We start from the raw sequence: 22,889 nt of genomic DNA, 5'->3' as shown, positions 1-22,889 counted from the left end.
GAGCTGCAAAGATCATATTTGACTACCTAAAGCGATTCCCCTTGTTGCGGAAGGAGGAGGAGAGAGGGATAGATCGGCAGGATCACTGTGTTTATTGTGGCACGTGCTGTCATGCATCCCTCGCTACTAGACACATCTCGGCACAGTTTCAAGTTCTTCAAAATAAGCGCGCCGTCAGTCAGCACGGGACTCTTGTACAGAAAGCATCCCCAGCTGCCCACTAGCATTGAGCCGCAGGGATTTCTTCCAGTTCTCACTGAACAGCAACGGGCTGGTTTTCATTTCTTTCTTTCTGTAAAGAAGGGGGACTGAAAAAGACCTTCCCGCCTGGACCGCGGACCACGTGGCCGAACCGGGCCATGCCCCCGCCCCTTGGAGCCACCGCGCACAGAGATGACGTTGAGCGCTGGCGCGCGACACGTCACTTCCGGAAGGTGAGGTCAGCAGAGGCGCCGCCATTTTGGGTGGCGGGCGGGCGCGCGGAGGGCCGGGCCGCGGCGCAGGGCCTATGGCCGGGCAGTTCGACTGCGAGGACCGGGCGAGCTGGTACTGGGGGCGGCTGAGCCGGGCCGAGGCGGTGTCGCTGCTGCAGGGGCAGCGCCACGGCACCTTCCTGGTGCGCGACTCGGGCACCATCCCCGGCGACTTCGTGCTGTCGGTGTCCGAGAGCTCGCGCGTCTCGCACTACATCGTCAACAGCCTGGGGCCGGCGGGCGGGCGGCGCGCGGGCGGAGAGGGCCCCGGCGCCCCCGGTGAGTGCGGGCTGCGGGGGGGTCGCGGGCTGCGCTCAGGCCGCGTCGCCCGGCCCCGGCCGCGCTCCCCCGCCCCGCCCCGCCCTGCCCTGCCCTGCCCTGCCCTGCCCCGAGCGGAGCGGAGCGGAGCGGAGCGCGGCCCCGACCCTGCCGCCTCCTGGCGCGGCGCGGCCAGCCTGCGGCGCTACCTGGCCTCGGGCGGGTGCGGGCGGCCTAAACCAGGAGACACGGGGCCAGTCTTCCTGCTGCGCCTGGGGGCCGGGCCGGGCCGGGCCGGGCCGGGGCGGGTGGCGCCGAGGCCCTCGCTTGAGGTAGGTGGCCTGAGGCGACCCGAGCTCCGACATTGCCACCCGATCCAGGCCCCAGCCGTCCCCCCGGGGCCCGGGAAGGAACAGCAGCATTTACGGAGTTTAAAATCTGGTGTTTATCTAAAGGGAAATTGAACAGGAAAATTCAAAAGTTAATTCAAATGTCCTTCCAAAGTTGATATTTGAAGAGAAATTGAATTGGACCTTCCTGGAAAAGAGTTGTATTGCGTTCTTTTTTCAGATCGGGGCCGTGACCGTGATGAGTTTTATGATTTCTTTAAGGGGCGCTTTGAGATGCAGTATGGCAAAGTTGGATGCGATTTGAAAAAAAATAGCCAAGTAATATTTAGCTACAGCATGAGGAACACGCCTCGTCTGTGGGTATCTCACGGTAACGATGTTTGCGGGGAACGCCGGCTTGCTGCCGGGTCACGCGCTGGGCGCAGGCTCGGTCCGGTGCGGCTGGTAACACGATCCCCGTGTCTGTATAAACAGGAACATGGAATAGGAGACGTCTTACCTGGGTGTGTGGCAGCAGTAGAAGCATAGCATACAACGTAGTTCTAGTGTTCGCATTGAAAAAAGGAGTAGAAAAATTGGGACCTTTTGGAGGAGCGATTACAAAGGCTGGATACTAGCCTTTATTTATTTATTTATTTTTTTACAAAAAAGTGTGTGTGTGTGTGTGTGTGGGGTGGGGGGGGATATATTCTGTATTTCCAGCAATAACACACTGAACACACTGTTGAAGTTGACCTGGCGTATACGTTGTTTTGAAAAGAGAGTATTGACTGTGTTCAGGAAAATTAAGTTAGATATGGGTACGTTGCTTAGTCTGTTGAGCCTATTGTCTTTTGCTTTGTGGCATGCATAACATTTGATTTGTAGGATTTATAGTAATTTGGTAACAGATTTGTGATTCGTATACTTTGTAAGGCTGGTTGGGACCTCACTTTTCCAGCTCTAGCTTTTCCCTCGTTTATCTTGACTACAGAAAAAATAATAAGTAGAGTAGTTCTTCTGTTGCAAAGAACTCAGACCATAGCAAGTCAGGGGTTTAATGCAGTGGATCCTTATGTGAAATCTCTGGGTTTATCTCGTGAATCATGTTTGTACACCTGAGAGTGTTAATGTGTGGCAACCTGCATCACCCTTGAAAAGAGCTCGAGGCAACCCAGGGTGCTGCAGCACCCCAGTTGAAAACCACTGGGGTAGAGAGTGGGATTTTAAAAGGTACAGTTGAAGAGCACTGGTCCCACTATTGAGTTCCTAAGTGACTTAGGCAAGCTTTGGAAGTTCAGTCAATGTGTTCAGGACCTTGAATAACCATCCTGTGGTGGTGTGCATTGCACAACACTGGCTAAAACTTCTTTTATTTTGCATATGGGCAGTTCCATTTAACAAAGTGAGATTACTTATGTGTAGGTCTTCCCATGTTTGAGGTTTGGAACCTTTCTTCCTTTTTGTGTCTTTGTGACAAGGTATTTAGCAGAGCTCTCAGATTCACTGCGATCTGGCAGGTTGCACGATGAGAACTTCTGCTCGGGCCTTGAAGTTGTGGTCTCTGGGCTGTCAACTGTGGGCCTTGGCACCCACACTGCCCCAGGGCTTGGAGTACAGCTTGTTAAGCGTTTAAAAGGCCACGCATCAGAAACTAACTCTGCTTCTGCCCCCTACTCTTCCGGAAGTGGATAGCACGATGCATCTCTTTTTGTAAACTAGTTTCCTAATGTGTTTACAAATCTGCTCAGGAGGTGTTGGGTTGTTACACGCTTTCAGCAGGGTAATGAGTAGATCTCTGCTAGGTAAGGAAATGAGTTTATGTTGCCAAATGTATAGTAGTAATTTCTTTATTTGTAGCTGCCTTTCCAGTTTGAAAAATTCCCTTTAATATCAGCAGATCATGTTTGCGTATCACATTGTTTATGATGCTTCATACTAAAAGTATATTTAAAACAAAAAAAGTTGGACTTTGAGGGGTCACGTGTTTTTTGAGATCTATTTAACAATACAGATACAAAAACTAATGAATAGAATAGCCAAAATCTATTAAAGAATGGATTTATTCTAGCTCATCATGAGAGCAAGAGAAATGATTGATGAAAATTGAAAAGCAGCTCTATGAAATAATGTTCTCTTGTCTTTCTAGGCTGCAGCTTCGTTTTTCAGTCATATTGAGTAATTACTGCATCTGCTCATTTCCAAAGTATTATTAATGATGGGAGGATGCAATATGTCCTAAAAAAATAATAGCATTTTGGTGTGCATAGTCGTAACAATTGTCCACTGACTTTTCAGGATGCTCTCTTGAAGCATTGCTTTGTCTCGTATGCTGTAAACTTCCTGTCCCACCTGTTTGCAAGATTGCACTATCTTGTTCTCCTCAAGAATCTGGCACTGTCGGGAGAAGTGTTGAGATCAAGGGAGAGAGAGATCTCATGCTAGTGCAGACATGCATGCACATGATTTGAAGGCAACACATTCTGAGGGGCAATGAGTCTATGTACAAAGAGTTCTAGGTGCTGCTGGAGAAAATTACCCTAATTAACTCCTAAGTGATCCCATGTGATAGTTGCATTTGTCATTAGATTGAAGAGAAGTTTAAAAAAAAACTTGTTTTTTCAGCAATGCTGTTGCAGACATGTGACAGTTTTTCTGAGATGGCAAAAGCTAGGGCAGAAATCAACTAGTTCATAGTGGTATGAGCTTCTGTAGGTAATAACCCACCTTGTTGAAAGGAACAAAATAGGGAGGGGGAGAGAAGGCTACTAAGAGAGGTAATGGAGGGTGGACTAGATCAATCAATGTCAACAGGACAGTTAATACCTGGGGGGATGCCTGCCTGTCTTCATCTTTTATGCCAGTCCATTTCTAGTCTGTGGTGAAGTAGAAGCTTCTGTCTCTGAACCATTTACATTGTAAGATGTCACCGTGTCCCTACGAAAAGGAAATGCATTTTGCTCCCAAAGTCCATTTGGGATTCATAAAGTATTTTTCCAGGCAAACTTTACAAAACTTCTCCTGTGAATTATTTACTTTCATTTTACTGATGGGGCTGGTGGCCCAGAAGAAAAGTGATCTGCCCACTGTCAGAAAGGGATAAGAATTAAAGGAACTTAGCTCATTGCCCGCTTGTATTACTTGCCAAAATAGGTTATGGATTTTGTCTTTGAGGGGGAGTGCGGAGAATAGTGCCCCAGTGCTGAAACTTTGGTGACAGCTGTGTCCCTGTAGGGTCTTTGACATTCTCTTCTTCAGGATTTTTACTCTCTGAGGGGTGTTCAGCAAAAAGATGAGAATACCATGGTACTGGAGCTGGCACCTGCAAGAAAACTCCCTGCATTGCTCTACTTCCCCAGACAGCTGTTTGCCTTGCTACTAGTTTGTTCTTGTTCCACATACACTAACTTGTCCGTACTACAAACTCCTGTTGTGGGAAAAGTATTACTACACTTCTAGTATTATTGAGATGATGCTGTGGCTGTGATGATCTAGTTAATATGCAAGAGGGAAGAATGATTGTCTTTTATTGAATGAACTGCATGGTTGGGATAGACATAGGCAAGCTTTGGGTATCACAACACCACTCCTCTGGCTTCTGGCAGAGGAGTAGACACAGCTGAGCAAAGTTTCAGATGGGACTGTAGGAACTACAGCGTTAAAGATTTATAAATGCCAGCCCAAGAACTGTGTCCTCTCCAGCATAACCAAGCCGACATACTTTTACCTGTTAATACCTGTACTGAACAGACTTGTCCCTGCTGCAAAAATTATTGCTGTCAAGCTTAATTCTTTGCAGTTGACCATTAGCATACCTGTAAGGACAGCCCAGTCATGAAGAATGTGTTGCTGTTCCCAATTGTTATTTACTCTCACTGTTAAAAAGTTGCATTTAATTTCTAACCTGAATTGGTCTAACTTTGCCTTCCAGCTGCTCGACAGTTTTAGCTATTTTTGCCAAATTAAATGCCTCCTACTGTGTCTCATCTTCTCTTTGTAGACACTCGGACTGTCCTTAGCATCATCTGATAAGTCACATAGATCACATTTCCTAATTTTTGTGATAGAGTTCTCCATGCTCTTTTTGTGGCTCTCTTGTGCATCTTCAGTTTTTTAGCATTATTTAAAGTATGTACATGAAAACTGTGTAGTATTGCAGTAGTGTTCCTCTCAGTGGTGCTAAATCATAGGGGGAAAAGGACTGGAAGGGACCTATGGAGGTCATAGAATCATAGAAAAAGTTCACTTAATCCAACTGTTTTCTTAAGGCAAACTTGTCCCTGTCTCAACCATTTTGTCTAATCAGTTCTTAACTGCTTTCAGTGTTCCAGATGCCACTATTTCCACCATGTAATATGTTGCAGTGCGTAATCACTGTCATTGATGGAAAGTTCTTCCTAATGTCCAGCCTAATTTTTGCCTCTTTTGTACTTCTTGCCCTGTCCCTGAAGCCACAGAGAATAAGTTATCTCCATCTTTGTAATCATCTGTCCCCTGTGTGAAGAATTATCAGATTCTCCCCCTCCATCTTTTGTTCTCCAGACTGCATAGTTTCATAGTGGTTAGGGGTCAGAAGGGACCTGAATAGATCATCTAGTCTAACCCCCCGCCGCTGGTTGGAGCACACGCTGGGATCACGTGACCCCAGACAGGTGTTCATCCAACCTCTTTTGAATTTACCCAAGGTAAGAGTGAGGACCATTTCCCTAGGAAGTTGGTTCCAGATCCTAGCTACACTGCCAGTGAAATAGTGCCTCCTAATCTCTAACCTGAACCTATTCTTTAGCAGCTTCTGGCCATTGTTCCTCATCACCCCAGGTGGTGCTGGGGGGACTAGGACTCTTTCTGTTTGCTGCTGATTTCCCCTAACGAGTTTGTAGGCAGCTACCAAAACCCCCCATTGCCTCCACTTGCTGAAGCTGATCAGGTTCAGGTCCCTCAGCCTCTTCTCGTAGCGGCTGCCCTGTTGCCCTCCAGCCAAGCGGGTAACCCTCCTCTGAACCCTTTCCAGGCAGGCCACGTCCTTCTTAAAGTGTGGCGCCCAGAACTGGATGCAGTACTCTAGTTGAGGCCTGACCAATGTTGCGTAGAGGGGGAGGATCACCTCTCTGGCCTGGCTTGAGATGCACCTTTGGATGCATGACAAGGTGAGGTTGGCTTTGCTGGATGTGGTCTGGCATTGGCGGCTCATGTTCATCTTGGAGTCAATAATGACTCCCAAGATACCTTTCCGCCTCTGTGCTCACAAGGGAGGAGCTCCCCACCCTGTATGTATGCTGTGGATTTCTTCTTCCTAGGTGCAGCACCCTGCATCTATCTGCATTGAACCCCATCCTATTGCCTATCCGCCCACTTCTGTAGTCTGTCTAAGTCTAATTGCAGCCTCTCTCCCTTCGAGCGTGCCTACCACTCACCATATCTTGGTGTCATCGGCAAACTTGGACGACATTTTTTCCACCTCCTCGTCCAAGTCACTGATGAAGATGTTGAACAGTGTGGGCCTGAGGACTGAGCCCTGGGGGACCCCACTGTTCACGTTCCGCCAGGTCGAGTATAACTCGTCCACCACCACGCTCTGGGTGTGCCCATTCAGCCAATTTTTGACCCATCCAAATGTGTAGGCATTAATGCCACAGTTGCTCAGTTTATTAATGAGGATGGGGTGAGAGACAGTGTCAAAGGCCTTCTTAAAGTCCAGAAAGACTACGTCCATGACGATATCATCATCCAGGGATTTAGTTACCTGGTCATAAAAGGCCATCAGGTTGGTCTGGCAGGACCTGCCTTTGATGAACCCCTGCTGATTTCCCCTGGGCATGATCTCCCCTGCCGGCCCCTCACAGATGTGCACATAATCCTAGCTCTTCCAGACTTTTCTTGTAGTTCACGTTTCCTCATCTTCTAGCAATCTGTGTTGCTCTCCCGTAGACTCCTAGTTTGTCAGGGAGTACTCTAGGTCAGGCCTAATCATTGCTGAATAGAGTGAGTCACTTCTCATTGCCTTGCAGGTGCCACTCCTGTTAATATCAGTCCAGTATGCTATTCCCCTCCGCAAAACCCCCAAAACCCCAAACAACAAACCAAACCCAAACTCCAGCATGCTATTCAGGTTGAGGTCCATTATAACCCCCAGATACCTTTCTGCAGCACTGCAACCTAGCCTAAAATTTGCACGTGATTTGTTCTGTCCTTAGTGCTGGACTTCGTATGTGTCTTTCTTGAATTTCATTCACTTAATTTTGGGCTATTCTCCCAGTTTACCAAGCACATTCTAAGACCTAATCCTGTCCTCCAAGTTGTCTGAAACTCTACCCAAGTTAGTGTCTTCTGCAGATGTGCTAACTTTGAACTCAACCCATTCTTCAAATTCTCAATGGAGGTATTGAGGAATACTGGATCCAGCACAAGCCCCTGTGAAATCCCACTCAGTACCTTCTCCATATTCTTCTTTATACCTTTTACTTTACAGGCAGGCCCACACTATACAAAAAATAATATCACTTCCTTTTTGCTGTTTCCCTTTTTTTGGATATTCAGGGATTATGTTGGCCTTTTTTACTCCAGTATCTCACTGAGAGTTCATGTCCTCTTGTTTGTTTAATGTTTTTTTTATTGGCCTAAAGTTTCTTCCACAATTACTGCTTCCCAGGATATATTACCCATTTGATTTTCATGGCACTTCCTGTGTCTCCATCTGAAAAACAAAAACATGGCAGTTCGGCTTGTTTTGTTTGTTTTTTTTTAATTTTGTTTTTAGTCTAGCTTCGGAAAAAAATCAGTCCAGATATGTTTAGCAGCTGTTTTGGCAGGTTGTACCTTAAACGAGTTTATCTTTGTAGCTCTGTTTATGGATGTCTTTGGATACCCCCACCTCCATCAAAAAGCCTCCTTTATCATGAGAAATCAATATGCTCCTGTCGAAGCTGATAAAAGTTAATTGAACTATCCATTTTCTGTAGGATTAGACTTGTGTTGTAGGATTAGTCCTTTAGATGGTGGCAGTCGTTTTTGACTCGTGGCACGGTGGGGTTTCATACCCTTCCCCTGCCCTGCACTCATTTCTCTACTCCGACTTGGCACTGATCGTGCTGCTGCTGCTTGTTGAAGTTTTGCTCATTTTTTTTCTCTGTGAACACCATGTGATGTGAATCTGAAGGAATGTGAATCCTGGAGTGGCTTACAGCTCTGCTTACCATAAGTTTATTGGTTTCTTACACCCACCGTGTTTCAACGTTTAATTTTTTTGTTTGTTTTTTTGTTCATTTATGCTTTTAATTGGAGGATATATATAAGAGATCTATATATTAAGTTGATCGTCTTGAACCTGAGCTCATCTTTTTTTGCTCATCGAAACTACTTGGAAAATAGCCAGAGATCCATGCTGGTAGATTGAGGGATTTCTATACTCGCACTAAGGAGTTAAGGCAGCAGTGGGCAAAATGCGGCCCGGGGACCGGATGTGGCCCACCGGGCCATTCTGTCTGGCCTGTGGGGCCCCTAAAAAATTGAGAAAATTAATATTTATCTGCCCCTGGCTGCCTGTCATGCAGCCCTCAATAGCTTGCCAAAACTCAGTAAGCGGCCCTCCGCCCAAAATAATTGCCTGCCCCTGAGTTAAGGCCTTAGAGTGAGAGTGGTTAATTATTCTCTTCAGAGAAACAGCATGATGAGGTAAGCAACTCTTCCTTTTAGAATGGATACACAAAGTGCCTGAAATCATGAATTGCTCTCCCCTCTCCCCTCCTCCCCCTGTCCCAATCTTGTGCCTCATTGTTATTTGTTGAAGTCTGACTCCCTTCCCTATGGTATCTTTTGAGAACAGCTGTCTGCAGTACGGTACATAGTGGAAGTGGAACATTTGACTTTCAGAATGAATTAAAGAGCATAGAACCAAGAGAAGAGAAATGGACAAGCAGGGATTTCATACTGAACCTAATCATTTGTCATTTGTGTTTGGCTTTCATGATGTATGGGATTTATTTTCTTGAATGATACCCTGGTTTATAACTTAAATTAGGTTTGACAAAAATAGATAAGGTGAGTTAAAAAAATAAATAGGTGGCCAGGATTAATGCACTTGTTGAACATATTTTGGAAATGCACGTAGCTATCCTGATCTGTATGATATATGTGTGTATAACTGCAATTAAAAGGCATATCTTAATAAAAGGAAGAATAGTTGTTTTGGAGGCAACAGTGATGGAATCCATTAGTTTTCATATATGTAACATTTAGTCTCTAAACACTGACTTAATGAATCTTCCATCCAAATAATATTGGTAATGGAAACTGACCAAATTGCAGCATTGCTTACTTGAGGTGACATTCAGAACAGCGATGCAGGAAAAAGTATTCTTAAAAGGCAATTGTCGTTCTGTAGCTTGGGATTGTGTCTAAATTCATATTTTAATCGTATGTTCTTTATTAGATAATTGTACATTTGATAACTAGAAAATGAAAATCACATACAGTTATGATAGAATTTCAATATATCCGGATGTTTATACATTGATGAGTCAAAGATTCAAGGAAGTGAGAAATAAACACTCTACTTCCTCCAGAAGACCTTGGTAAAATCAGACTTGAAAATAAGAAATGTATTTCTTTCATTTTTTTTCATGAGGGCAATATACTGCCTGCTTTGACAAGCTACTTAAAGAAAAAAGAAAAATCCCGTTTTCTCTGAATGGATTTTGTGCCCACACTCCCGCCTAAAAGGTAGTGAAGGAAATGATCTTCAGCATCTCAGCCAGTCAAACTGAAAATTGTAGGTTTCTTCCACGTAGATGTGTTAACCTTGTTAACCATCAGTAAGCAGAAAAGATTTTGATTGGTAGAAACAACAGCAAATAAAATGACTTTTGGCAAATATTAGATATGATGAAACTGTTGTTCTGAAATGCACTGCAGTGCCTTAATTTTCTATCGGACCATTCATATATAAAAATGTATTAGTTTACGTAGAGATTTTATCCATCTTTAAGCAAAAAAAAATCTTACATATTTGAGAGGATATACTCTTTTTTTTTTTTTTTCCTCCAGGGTTGAATCCCACCAGATTTCGAATAGGTGACCAAGAGTTTGATTCATTGCCATCTTTACTGGAATTCTACAAAATACACTATTTGGACACTACAACCTTGATAGAACCTGTTTCCAAATCCAAGCAGAATAGTGGGGTTATCCTGAGACAGGAAGAAGCTGAATATGTGCGAGCACTCTTTGACTTTAATGGAAATGATGAGGAAGATCTTCCATTTAAGAAAGGAGACATACTGAAAATCCGGGATAAGCCTGAAGAACAATGGTGGAATGCAGAAGACAGCGAAGGAAAGAGAGGAATGATACCTGTTCCTTACGTCGAGAAGTATAGACCTTCCTCTGCTTCAGTATCTACTCTGATTGGAGGTAACCAGGATAGTTCCCACCCACAACCACTGGGTGGGCCGGAGCCAGGGCCCTATGCCCAGCCCAGCATCAACACTCCGCTCCCTAACCTTCAGAATGGCCCTATTTATGCTCGGGTTATCCAGAAGCGAGTCCCTAATGCCTACGACAAGACAGCCTTGGCTTTGGAGGTACATAATGGGCAAAATTTAGAAAGAAGAGATCTGTTCAAGGGATTTCGCTTTCAACACATGATAGCTTTGCTAAGGATATTAAGGGAGAGAAAGTGCTGTAATACTGCTCTTCATGTAAAATCAATAAGTATTTTATGAATGTAGTCTGTTTGAAATCAACAGTAAATGACCAGAGAGAGTTCTGATGCTTTATGCCATGTGTTAGTTGAGATAGTAAATTCACTGAACCAGTAACCCATCTCACTTCAGGCATTACTAACATGATACTGCTTTCTCATCTGTTCTTACTCACTTCTATCTACTTCTTAAGTTTTATGGTCAAAGATAAAATGAAGTTCCTAAACCTTTTGGTTTGACCCCTTGTACACGTCCTGTGGCCAATTGTTACTAACCCAAGCTGAGGGATAGAGAGAAAAGATGGTTCGATGGCAACATTTCCACGTGATCTTTCTTAAAATACTAAGGTGACGCTGATCATGCATAATGTCTTAAGTAGGACATACCTTACTGAAGTAGAAGCACCTTGTGTCCAGTTTGTTCACTGTTTTACATATGGGTGTATCAAGTCTCTCTTTTTTTAATGAATCCCACATGTACAAGATACTGAGACTGGATGCAGTGGGTTCTTGATGCATCAGAATTCTTCTTAAAGGAGCTGTAATTTCTTGCGTCTACCGTCAAATAGTTGTGTCTTGTCAAATTATAAGATTGTAAGCGGAACAGAATGTGTATTTAACTTAATTTGCTATATGGATTGTTGCATGCATGCTTCAGTGGCTAACTGAAATGTTAAATTGAAGTAGGGGTATGTCTAGAAAGGTTACAATGTTCATTTGTATGTCTTCTAGTCAGTGTGTTGCTTGGAAAGCCTTTTCTTTATAGCCACAAGGCTTAGATTTTCTAGCTGAGAGTTTTTGTTCCTGGTAGTAGTAGATCATGCTGACAAAATTTAGGGATGGATTCTTTCAGATCCTATTTTTCTGTGATCCAAGCAATAAGCAACACTCTTGTGTTGCCCTTCTCAGATTAAAGCAAGTGTGCTTTTTTTTAAAGCTCCAGGAAGGGCTGGGTTGTGAGTTTTGAAGACTAGAACAAATTTGACCATGTGACTTAATTCATAATCCATTTGAGGGTCTGCACAACATGGGATGCTGCTGTGTATATCAGCAGGGATGGCCAGAGTGGGTCTGCCCAAAGGCCCATCTAACCCAGTATCCTGTCTCCCACAGTGGCAAGTAGCAGGTAGTTTAGAGGAAGAGTATAAGAAGCGAGAACTGTGAAGTGATATGTTCCCTTTTCGAGTTCCCCCCCCCTTGCTTAACAGCAGTCATAGTAATGTCCTGAGCCAAAGATTACATCCCTTACTGTTGTGTCTAACCTGGAACCATTGTCCTGTTCATTTTTGTTCTTTTCTACCAGTGCTTTAGTTCTACTGTATCTTTTTTGAGGTGAGGTGGCCGGGACTAGTGGATTTATATAGTAAAGGTGTCTCTCTCTACTGGCCACTGGGGCAGTGAAGGCAGGGCTCCACTGTTTCTTTAACCTCAGCAGGAAAACAGGTTGATGGTGGTACCTGTTGGATAGGAGGCTAGGTGGGCCTCAGCCATGCTGGAAATGGAAACTTACTCCTCTTACTTGGTATCAAACAATATAGTGGCTTCATGATATGGTAACTGAGTGGAAATGGCTAATTCAGAAGAGATTGGTGTGTAGTTGGTTAGGTTACTTCCCCCCCCCAAGTTCTCTGTGCATTATTTTGGACTTATTTTTAATTTCATCGGCTGCTTGGTTGCCCACTTGGGTTTGTGACATCTGTAATTTTTGTCTCTTGATCATCATTAAAAGTAATGGTAGTATGTAGGAGATATTTGGCTATGGGTCTACATATTATATAAGTTACAGCCATTATAAAAAATATTTTTCATATTATTCATCCTTGAGTGCATTTTTAATAGAGACCATTTACATTTGGTGTCACTTTTTTCTTTGCTACGCTTGATAAAATATTTGAAACAGCATTTGCAGAATTTTTTAAAGCTGATCTCATAAGAGCTGTGATTTTAATGTTGATGGATATGGATAAAGTGTTAATCTAAAAATTAATTATGTATGTTATTATAATACCTGTTAAACAGTGGTGCTTAACCTTTCAGTTTTGCGGGGCCAAAGTGGTGTGGGGCTGATCCAAAGGCTGGATTGGGCTTGTGTGGGCCTCTGCCTGGAACTGCATGCCTGGATGGGGCCCCACACCACACCAGCCCTGCAACAACTAGATTGTGTTTGGTGCTGCCAACATCCAGCCCTCTGGGCTTGGATTAGTCCCATGTGCTGGGTGGGGGCCTGCAGCACCCCAGCCCCACAGGATGAAAGAATTTGACAGCAGGAGAGCAGCAATTTAACTCTGCCACCACTCCCCTACTTCCAAATTTTTTGACCTGTAGGAAGCCCTGTGGGCCAGATGACATGGCTGTGAAGGCCAGATCTATCCCATGGGCCTGGGGTTGAGCATCCTTACCCTCTGATTTCCCCTGCTTTCTTAAACAAAAATCCTACTTCTTATTGTCAGATTAGATGCTTGCAATTTATTAGGGATGGGTAATAGCCAGTGACTTTCTTAGTCAAGTGAAATTTTTAAATGGCAGTAATAACAAAAACTAAAATGTTTAAAAAAAGCAAAACAACCCCCCCCCCAAACAAGTAGGTGTGTATGTGTTTATAACATTAGTAAGTATTCAGCTTTCTTAATTTATTACACAGTTGTACAGCAACAGAAAGTTTGTGTGTGGGTGTCACTAGCATGTGACACTGTTCCTAGTAGTGCCTGAAGGGCACGTGTCCTAGGAATATACTAAATAGAGCATATAGCATTTTTGGTCAAGATAAAACCGTGTAGAACAATGAAAGTGGTAATAGAATTTTTAAAAGGAAAATTATGTTTGTGCAACTACTCTTGTTTTGTTGTAATGTCCTCAATTAAACTAACAGTAGTTTTTAGTTTTGCCATTATGCTGTGAATTGGTCCATAATTAAGTAAACTGGGTGGACTTTACAAATACCAACTTACAAAATAAGTCAGTTACTATGAGTAGAGATAGCAGAGCTCTCAACTAGCTTGTGAAAATTTCACTAGCTTGTGGAAATTGTTGGTGTACTTTATCTGTCTTAAGTAGACCAGGCTGGACACAACTAAATATGTGGATTACTTTGGCCAGATCCTTATGCGACAGGAGCAGATGAAGTGTATTAGCAGCTTGAAGGTGGGAAAAGGCATTTTACCACTGCTGCTGCTGCATACATAGTAAGATCTAGTGATGAATTGAAAAGCCTTTGATGCCCTGTATGTGTACCTTGGATGAGTGAGAGGCCAGATGCCTTCAGTGGGGAAGGGTGGAGCAGTATTTTGATCAGTTCTTTAAAACATTTTCCTTTTTCTCCAGTTATCCTTGCTTAAACTAAGCAGACGTGACCAGGGTAAATTGTATCATCCATGTGCTGATTTCATTGAACATTGTGATATTCCTTGTCATGGAATTGGTAGCATTTGTGGAAAAATAGCTACAATTGAGAGCTATTGACATATTATTGGAAATGAAGCCAGTAGTGCATGGCCTCTTCAGCTTTTATCACCGAGCTTTATAGGGGAAGAGGGAATAGAGTATGAATCCGTAAGGAGTTTATCAGCAGGTTTTTGACATGATCTCTTGGACTCCTGGAAGAGAAATATGTTTTCATCTGCCACCGTGCAAGGTGGTTCCTAGTATCCAGTGTTTAAGTGATATAGAAATGTTGTTAGCTGGGTAATATGATAACTTGCATATGGCCTCCTGAGGAGATTAAAAAACATCTTTTAGTTCTTTGTTCTGCTCCTTGGAAAAGAAGTCTTCTATTACTCTCTTCATTTTTTAGGTTAAGTGAAGAAAAGGGTTATGCTGCAGTGCTGAAGACTTGGTGATCAAACCCAGGTGACAAAACGTGATGGGGGAGCGTAGAGTTGTACATTGTAGAATTGAATATAAAGTTGTTTTTACAGTGTGAAATGGCAAAAACTACAACTAGGAAATTGCATGTTATAGTTTGGAAAGTCAGCCATTCAGATTTGAAAATGCCATTCTTGAGTCTACCTTAAGTCTGGAAGAATTATACATAATCTTTTAAGTATGTTATCTCTGGGTATTTCCCTAGTTCTTCTGTGTCTCAATGGCTGGTGCATAGGGAATGATGTGTCCACGTTGCACAGTGGATGAAGCTGTTCTGTACAGGGACCTTGGTGTCATTTGCTCTTAAAGCCTCTATACTACTTTATAGCTGAGGCAGGGAACTGCAGGTAGATGAATGCCACTCAAGAGAACTTAGCTTTGACCCTCCTTTGGCCATGTGATGATTGGTGTCCCCCTTCAGTACTTGCCAGAAACGTTCCTCACTTTGGTTTGTCTAATCTGGGCCCCTCTTTTCCAGAGTAACAGAGCAATCGCTACTACAGCTGAAATTAGCAGATTTTTAGGACTAATTCTACAGTACCCCAAGATAGGGGAACTTGGAAATTCATGGTTTACCTTCCTGCATCTCCATTCTTTTTTGGTAGCAGTGGGATCAATCATATCTATCTCAGAGGAGCTGTGAAGATTTAAACCATGAATGCCTGTGTGGTACAGTTCATGATGGGACCAATAATAGAACCCCTAAGTTAATAACTACATATTTAGTGCAGTATTTGAAGGAATTGTATTAAGATGTGGAGGTATGCCTTGGTGAGACTGGAAGGGTTTCCTTCGGCATAAAAACGTGTTAATTGAATTATATTGGTGAAAGAAGGTACTTGATGACTGTTTTACTCTGAGCACCTGCGTCATTCATTGTGCAAGATGCAGTTTTAATTAAAGGGGAAAAAAACAAACAAACACGCTGAGATCCTAATTAGGGGTGCACCAATAAAGATTTTCTTGGCCGCTACTAATGTCCATATCAGGCAATACCAATCCGATAGCTGCGGGGTTACTTGGGAAGGGCCCTAGGCGGGGTACGCACAGGCAGGTGGGGATGGCACAAGCGCCGCCTGGCTGGTCAGATGCAGGGGGATAGTACACTTATTCAAAAAGATTGAAAACCCGTGCGATAGCTGATCGACAGGAATGCAGACTGGCAGAGAGCAGCGTCCTGCCGGTAAGTCTGTGGGGGAGAAGGGCCATGTGCGGGGTGGGGAGAGATTGATGCCTGCACAGTGAGGAAGAGAGTGGGGCAGGAGCAGGCGCTGCCCAGCCAGAGTGGTGAATTGTGACCCCACGGGCAGCTCTTCTGGGGAGCTTGGGGGATGGGGGGGTGGCTTCCTGCTGCTATGTGCACTCCTGAGGGAAGCATGAAGGGCATGTGCTGTCCCTCCCCCCAGGATTTGTGAGCAGTGTGAGGTGGACCTGCTGGCTTGGAGCCAGGGGCTGGGCCAGGGTGGCACTTGGGGCAGGTGGTGGCACTGGGAGGGGTAGCTATGGAGTGGGCTACAGCCACGCCAAAATTCCCTGTAGCCTCCACTCACAGCACCACTGCCGCCCACCCCAAGCAAAGCCTTGGCTCAGCCCTGCCAGTGCGAGCCTGCAGCGGAGTAGTCCATTTTCCATCCATGGCCCATGCACAAACCCTGGGAACACATGCCCCCTCATGCCTCCCCCTGGGGTGTGCACAGCACTGGGGAGCTGCCCACATCTCCACCCTGCTCCCTGCCCCATTCCCTTGCTCACTGTGGGGGGACTCTATTTTGCGCCGCCTGCCCCCCCTCCCCGCGCGCCCCTTCTTCCCCACAGATTTACCGTCTGGACGCTGGTCTCCAAGCTGCCAGGCTGTATTCCTGGCCGCATGTACGCTGTGGCTGTGCACGCACGCAGAATTTATCGGTGACGTTATCGGCTACAGTAGCCAAAAAAAGCCAGTTGCTGATGATGTACATTTTCCTTTTATCGGTGCCAATCTGATATACAACTGATAGATCGGTGCCCTCTAATCCTAATTGAAATGACTATTATGCACATAAAGGGACACAATACTGGTAGTTGTCCTTAATTTTGTGTGTTTGACTCTGCAACATAAATTATGTCATCTTACTCGTATTTGAGCTAACATTTGAATATATGTTTTAGTTATTGCCATATAAAATAAAAGATTAAGACAGTAGCTTGAATCCAGTCGCGGAGAAGTCTGGAATTCTGCCAAAGCATGCATTTAATTTATATCTGGATTGTAGTCCTGACTCGTTCGCTGACACTGTGTAACCTGTGGCAAGTTACCTAATCTTTATACTTTTTTTTCCCCCTGGGTCTGTCCGCCAAATGCAGATATCGTCCGATACAGGGCTGTCCAAACTGTGTGCCCCCAGCCCCACCTCACCCCATAAGGAGCTTGCTTCCCCTATTTTGGCATGGGCAGCCCAGCTCCTCCCCGCACTGGCTGTGTGCACTGAACAGGCAGCATAGACCCCTCCCTGGCCCCCTTCCCGTTGGCCGGTCCTGGCCCCAGGAGCCAGGTAGGAAGCAGAAGCCAGAAGAGAGGGGAAGCCCAGAGCTGCAGGCTGCCATAGGAGCAGTAGCAGTGGGAGGATTGATGGCTGGGCAGGAGCCTGTAGACTTGATGTGAACGCTTTGTGGGCTCCATGTGGCTAACAGACTGAATTTTGATGCTGAGTGTTTAGTCCGAAGCTACTATTTCAGACTATTAAAATAAGATACTTTCAACCTAACCTTTCTTAAACCGTAGAATGTCACTACTTTACTCTTATTTGCCATTCTGGTTTGTTTCTGAAGGATCCTGCAATACTCCTTTGAAGGAGTATCTAGATTTTTTTCTTGTATGTGAGGACTATATAAAAATGTTTGATATTACAATGTTTTGTTCAGTACTTAATTTGTTTTTGAGATCTCTGAAGAGCCAGTATCTCTCAGTGTTTCCTCTACCTTGCAGATCCACTTCCCTCTATATCCACTGTTAAACTTGCACTGCTTATATTCAGGTATCTAATATTAAGTAATATTAACAAAAGCTGATCAATCAAGTCACAAAATATGCTGAAATACAGCAGTAGGCTTTCTCTTGTGGGCAGTTTTATGTCATAATTCTGCATTCCTTTCACTCTTATACTTCCTTCAGTAGATTAATGTTTGGGTAGGGTGATCTGCCAAAGATTAGGTATCTCTGCTTTCATCCTGTAAGGAAGCATTCTTCAGAGGCTCGCTAGTGTAAATGAGTCTGACAACACCAAATTGGGTAACGAACAATCAAATGTATAATAGGGATGTATCACTATTCGATTTGATGTAGTGATCAAATGCATAATAGTGAAAAGTTATTTCTTTATTCTGCAGGTCGGTGAGCTGGTGAAGGTCACAAAGATTAATGTGAGTGGTCAATGGGAAGGAGAGTGTAATGGTAAACGTGGTCACTTCCCATTCACACATGTCCGCCTGCTGGATCAACAGAATCCCGATGAGGACTTCAGCTGAGTGTGACTCAACAGTTTTGCTTCCAGATGGGAACAATCTCGCTTTGTTTCACTGCAGCTGCCATTTTAGACTGTGTACCTACAGATGTTCAAAGCAGGATTGCTTATATAAGCATTCAGATACCTGCAAACCCCTGGGACTGAACACCATCATTCCTTAATTAAAGGTCATGTTATTCGGGGTACGAAAGTAGATAACTTGTTTGTCAAGTGGCAGTACTACTATATGATTACAGGTTGTAATGCCTGCTTGTGTCCATACAGAGGGAAGACTGTACCTTGGCTCCAGCAACAAGTGGAGAAAGCAACAGCGCAGCTATGGGATAATAGCATTTGTAGCTTTTTCCAGTCTTGTTGCCTCTTTCACTGACAAAGCAAGTCAACCTTAAACAAACAAAAACAAACAACAAAGCAACCTATAGGTAGGAATTTCACGTTCAGTTTCTCCTGGAGCTTTTTCCACTTTCTCGTTCAAACATTTCTGCCCTAATAAGTTGGCATACTGTTTTGCATGGTGAATAACCTATGCACAGAGCAAATATATTTTTAAATGTAGAACACACATTGGGATAGCTTTGCTTTACAGGTAATTACTGTTTTAACGTTGAAGGACAGATCGAGTCCACTTGCTGATCTTTTAAAAGAGTTTGAGGACACTAGAGATTTATTTCTTCAGTACTGTTGATGCTTCAGATTCTGCTAGTAGCTGATTTAACTTCAAATTAAGACATTAATACAAGACAATATTTTTACCCACAACTATAAACTTAAGGAAGTATAGACCACATCAGTGCTGAGAAATGTGCATAGCACTTTAATATATAGCTTTAAGGCAGTATTTCATTCATTAAGTCTACTAACATTCAGCACTGATGTCAAAATGACATAACAAACTAGCCAGATGTAGTAGAGAATTAAATTATTTAGGGCAATTACATATTTTTCCTATCCTTAATGAATCCTTGCACAGATCAGATTGCTATTACTTCTTTAACTGACAAACCAAGTTTATTTTAAAAGCATTTTAGGGACACTTCTGGTTTTGGTTTTCATCTGTAAAGCCTTCAACAATAAATTTATAAGAAATTTTATTTTTAATAAAATAATGGAAGATGCTTAGTTGTGCTTTTGGTCTGATTCTAAAAATACGTAAGATGTTTCATAGTTCACAACAAAAATGAGTGCATTAAGTGTTTTATGTCGTGTATTATTTGGATTTTCTGCTTTTTCTACTAACCTATACCTGGTTTTCTTTAACACAAATTACAGTGGATACATTATTTTTTGGTTTGTTTTAAACTAAAACTAAACACTGAGATAACAACCCCTTGCATGCATCTTGGACTGATTTCTTTTGGAATACAGTGATTCAGTGACCAAAACAGCCAAAGGTGAAAAACAGTTTTGAATATATCGTGACCCTGTCTGACAGGGTATTTTCAGATTCTGTCAAAATAAACAAATAAATAGCAATAGAACGTCTCTTAACCCTTAGTTGTAAATGTAGCAAGGGCTACTTCCCGCCACAGAGGCTGCTGCAGCAGGCCACAGGTAATGTTTTACCTGAGAAATATTAAACTGCTGAAACAGCCATGTCTTCTCCTTTTTCTATTTGTAATTAAACATTTGTTGACCTTTCCCCCAGCCCCGACTTAGAATCATAGACTCATAAGGCTGGAAGGGACTGCAAAGGATCATCTGAGAACTCAGGTCAGTATGTCTGCCCCATTTTCATTAAGGAAATGGGTGCAGAATAATACTGTAGAGCAAGCCTGATGCACACTAATGAATCCTTTCCCCTCCCCATCCCCAGCTTTCTTAAACCTTGTGGAAAACTGACAACTAATTTGTCCTTGTGGCAGTGACTTAGAGATGATCATAATGAGATTACATTACTATTGAATCCCCAGGCCTTGATGGTGGGATTGCACGTACTAGCACAGAAAGTGCTTCCAAAATGCTGAAAGATGTTTTAATAATGAGTTTAGTAAAATGTTAGTTTCTTTACAGCTGATTTGTATGATTATTTTTTTGGACCCTGCTACTTACTGGAACTGAACACTCAATGCCTGCAGCTCTAAACCCAGAGCTTCCTAATTGCCTTGTATGTGCATTTATTTTTCTTCAGGTATTAGAAAAGGATAATTAGGCAAAGGAGAGATGTGCTCAGTGTTCTCAGTAGGGCAGTACAATTTAGTCTATTTTAAATTGATTCTTTCTGCCACAGTACAGAACGCTAGCCCATACATTCTTGGCACGCACACACGCAACCCCCCCCTCCCCCCACATATCTTCTGAAAGAAATGTTTTATTATGTCCTTTTTTAATCTAGAAGGAGAGATGGGAATTGTTATTACTAAGTAAGTGAATGGTCCTACTAAGGTTGTAGCTAGGCTCTTGTGAAGACTTTATAATCACAAATTCTTAAACACTGACATGGCAGAAAAAGTCTTAATTGCTGATGTTGCTGCAGACTTCTAAGTTTTTGTCCAGCATTTTTTCTTAGCCAGCTAGTACATTACTGCAAACATTCCGCTATTTATTGAGTTTTCAGCTGGAGTTTAGGTTTATTCCACAGATGGCAGACCTAAAGGATGTTTGCATTTGTACAAAATAGAGGTATCAACCTCTCGTCAGGTTCTCCAAGGACAGTTGAAATGGACTTCCATAAATATATAAGTGAAATCCTCTTGTGGCCTTTGTCACTCCTATTCCACATCTCCCAGTCTCTGAGGGGGTGGAGGGAACCTCTTTTTTTCCATCATCTCTGCTTGGCTGCAGTTGTAAGGGGGGGGGGGTGTGCGCGTGTGGGTGTGTGTGTGTGTGTGTCCATGCATAGGCAGGTGCTAAAACAAAAAACGTATTTCTAGAAATACAGCATGAAAGCAGAAGGCGCAACTACACTGTGTTCTGGTGCATTTACACATTTTATCACACTAAATAAAATACAACTTGGCTGCTATGGTTTTATTTCAGTAATCCCCAACTTTTTAAAACTACTTTTTGAACTGGTAACGGTCTCGTTAATCTGTTTGAGTTGTTTGTGTTAATGCAAATACTTCTAATCATCTTGGAGTAAAAACACTTCATTTTCTTAATGATTGCGGGGGGGGGGAGAGGTCAAGGAAACCAGTTTGAAGCAAAAATATATGAACATGTGCCATTGTATTATAACACTATCCACTTTCTTGACAGTAAAAATTCTTTTAATTTTTTTGTAGCATGTAATGTATATGTTCATAGTATGTGAAGTAAATAAAAAAAAATAGCCAAAAAAATGGCTTGGTGTCCTTGTAGAGAAAGTGTTTTTTGGAAGATTTCCATTTGTTTACCAATGATAATATAAAGACTACTTTGCAATGATAAAATATTGTCTGCAGTACCAGTTTTTGCACTGGCAAATTGCTCACCTATAAGAAGCTACTGAAAGCAACATTTGCATAAGATTAAGCTTAACTGATGAGAAATAACATTTAGGCTTTTGAAAACAAAGTGCTTTGTTTAAAACTAAACAAAACACTAACTCCTATTTACTGAAAAATGCCAAAGCTTTTCTTTTGCGGAGCAAATAAAATCACACTTCATATTAGCTCATAATAGTTTTGTAAGTTTTGATGTCTCTTGCAATCCTTTTAAGGTGTTAACAGAGTAATATTTGACCATGAGTATAGCTCGCCATATTCATTCCTCTTAGGTTTTCATAGTTATAGAACAGTTAAATATATGTTTTTGGCAGTTTGGGGGGGGGGGGAGACCTGTCTGACTACTACTGCGCTGTATCTGGAGTTACCTTGCTGTGGCTGGGCATCTTTGGCTATTGCAGTTCTCACAGGTTTCATAGTTTCATAGTTGGTCGGGTCGGCAGGGACCTTGACAGATCATCAAGTCTGACCCCCTGCCATGGCAGGAAAGAGCACTGGGGTCAAACGACCCCAGCAAGGTGTTCATCCAGCCTCCTCTTAAAAAGCCCCAGGGTAGGAGCCAGCACCACCTCTCTTGCTCAAGAGCAGTTATAATAATAGTTGATACGTTCACTTCCAGGATTATGGGATGAACACTCTCACCAGACACCTTCATTCATTAGAACATGCCAGCAAGGAAGCAAGCAGTAGTAGTCGTGTTAAATTCATTTTTAGGTATCAGAAGTTGAAGTTTAGAAGATGGAGATCGTTTCTCAGCTAAATTTGGGTTGAGTCTGTACGCAGGCCAACGTGCATTGGCACTCCCAGGGATGGGAGAGGCGGCGTGGGGGCGTGTTTTTAAATGAAAGCTTAATACGTACTATCATCCCTTGCCACAAGGCGATGGTCTGGTACAAAGTGAGACTAGAACTCAGGGGGAAGTTGCCCCGTGTTAGAGCTATTTATCGCTGCGGCCATCCTGGTCGTGGCTGTGCTTGGCCCCGGGGCGGAGAGCCGGAGCTTGCCGCTCTCCGCCAACCAGCGCGTAACAGCCCGGCCCCGCCAGCGAGCGCGCGCTGCCCCGGGCTGGCCGAGGAGAGGGCCTGCGGCGTCCCCGACGGCTCCTCCCTGCCCGGCCGCCGCCGCCCCGAGCACCTGACGGTCCTCACGCGGGGCTTCCGCCACCAGCGCGGCTGCGAAGCCTCATCTCGGGGTGGGTTTCCGCGCTGGGGGGCCCCGAGTGTGATGAGCACTGGTTTGAAACGATGAGAGCAGGCTCCCGAGCGGGGAGACCCTGCTCCCCCGGGCCCTTGCTCGCCAAAACGCCACGAGTCAAAGCATTCTTAGTTAACAGAACATGTCTATGT

General features: G+C 43.6%; 1 protein-coding gene across 3 annotated transcripts; it reads left to right on the top strand.

Annotated features, from left to right (window-relative positions):
* The first annotated feature begins 447 nt into the window (after positions 1–447).
* Positions 448–21,401, top strand: CRK (CRK proto-oncogene, adaptor protein). 3 transcript variants are annotated; one of them, XM_014607460.3, is made up of 3 exons: positions 448–752; positions 10,103–10,638; positions 17,985–21,401. In XM_014607460.3, exons 1-3 carry the CDS (start codon positions 509–511, stop codon positions 18,120–18,122), a joined length of 918 nt encoding a protein of 305 aa, XP_014462946.1. In that variant the 5' UTR covers positions 448–508; the 3' UTR covers positions 18,123–21,401. The 3 variants fall into 3 exon arrangements, with proteins under 3 accessions (XP_014462946.1, XP_019354814.1, XP_019354813.1); XM_019499269.2 differs by having other exon boundaries at positions 10,103–10,468; positions 17,985–18,078; XM_019499268.2 differs by lacking the exon at positions 448–752 and adding an exon at positions 1,735–2,865.
* Positions 21,402–22,889: the final 1,488 nt, after the last annotated feature.

Source organism: Alligator mississippiensis, chromosome 14 (genome assembly GCF_030867095.1).
Source record: "Alligator mississippiensis isolate rAllMis1 chromosome 14, rAllMis1, whole genome shotgun sequence".
NCBI lineage: Eukaryota > Metazoa > Chordata > Crocodylia > Alligatoridae > Alligator > Alligator mississippiensis.
The sequence above is the reverse complement of the archived record's forward strand: the minus strand, read 5'-3'. Positions and strand labels throughout refer to the sequence as shown.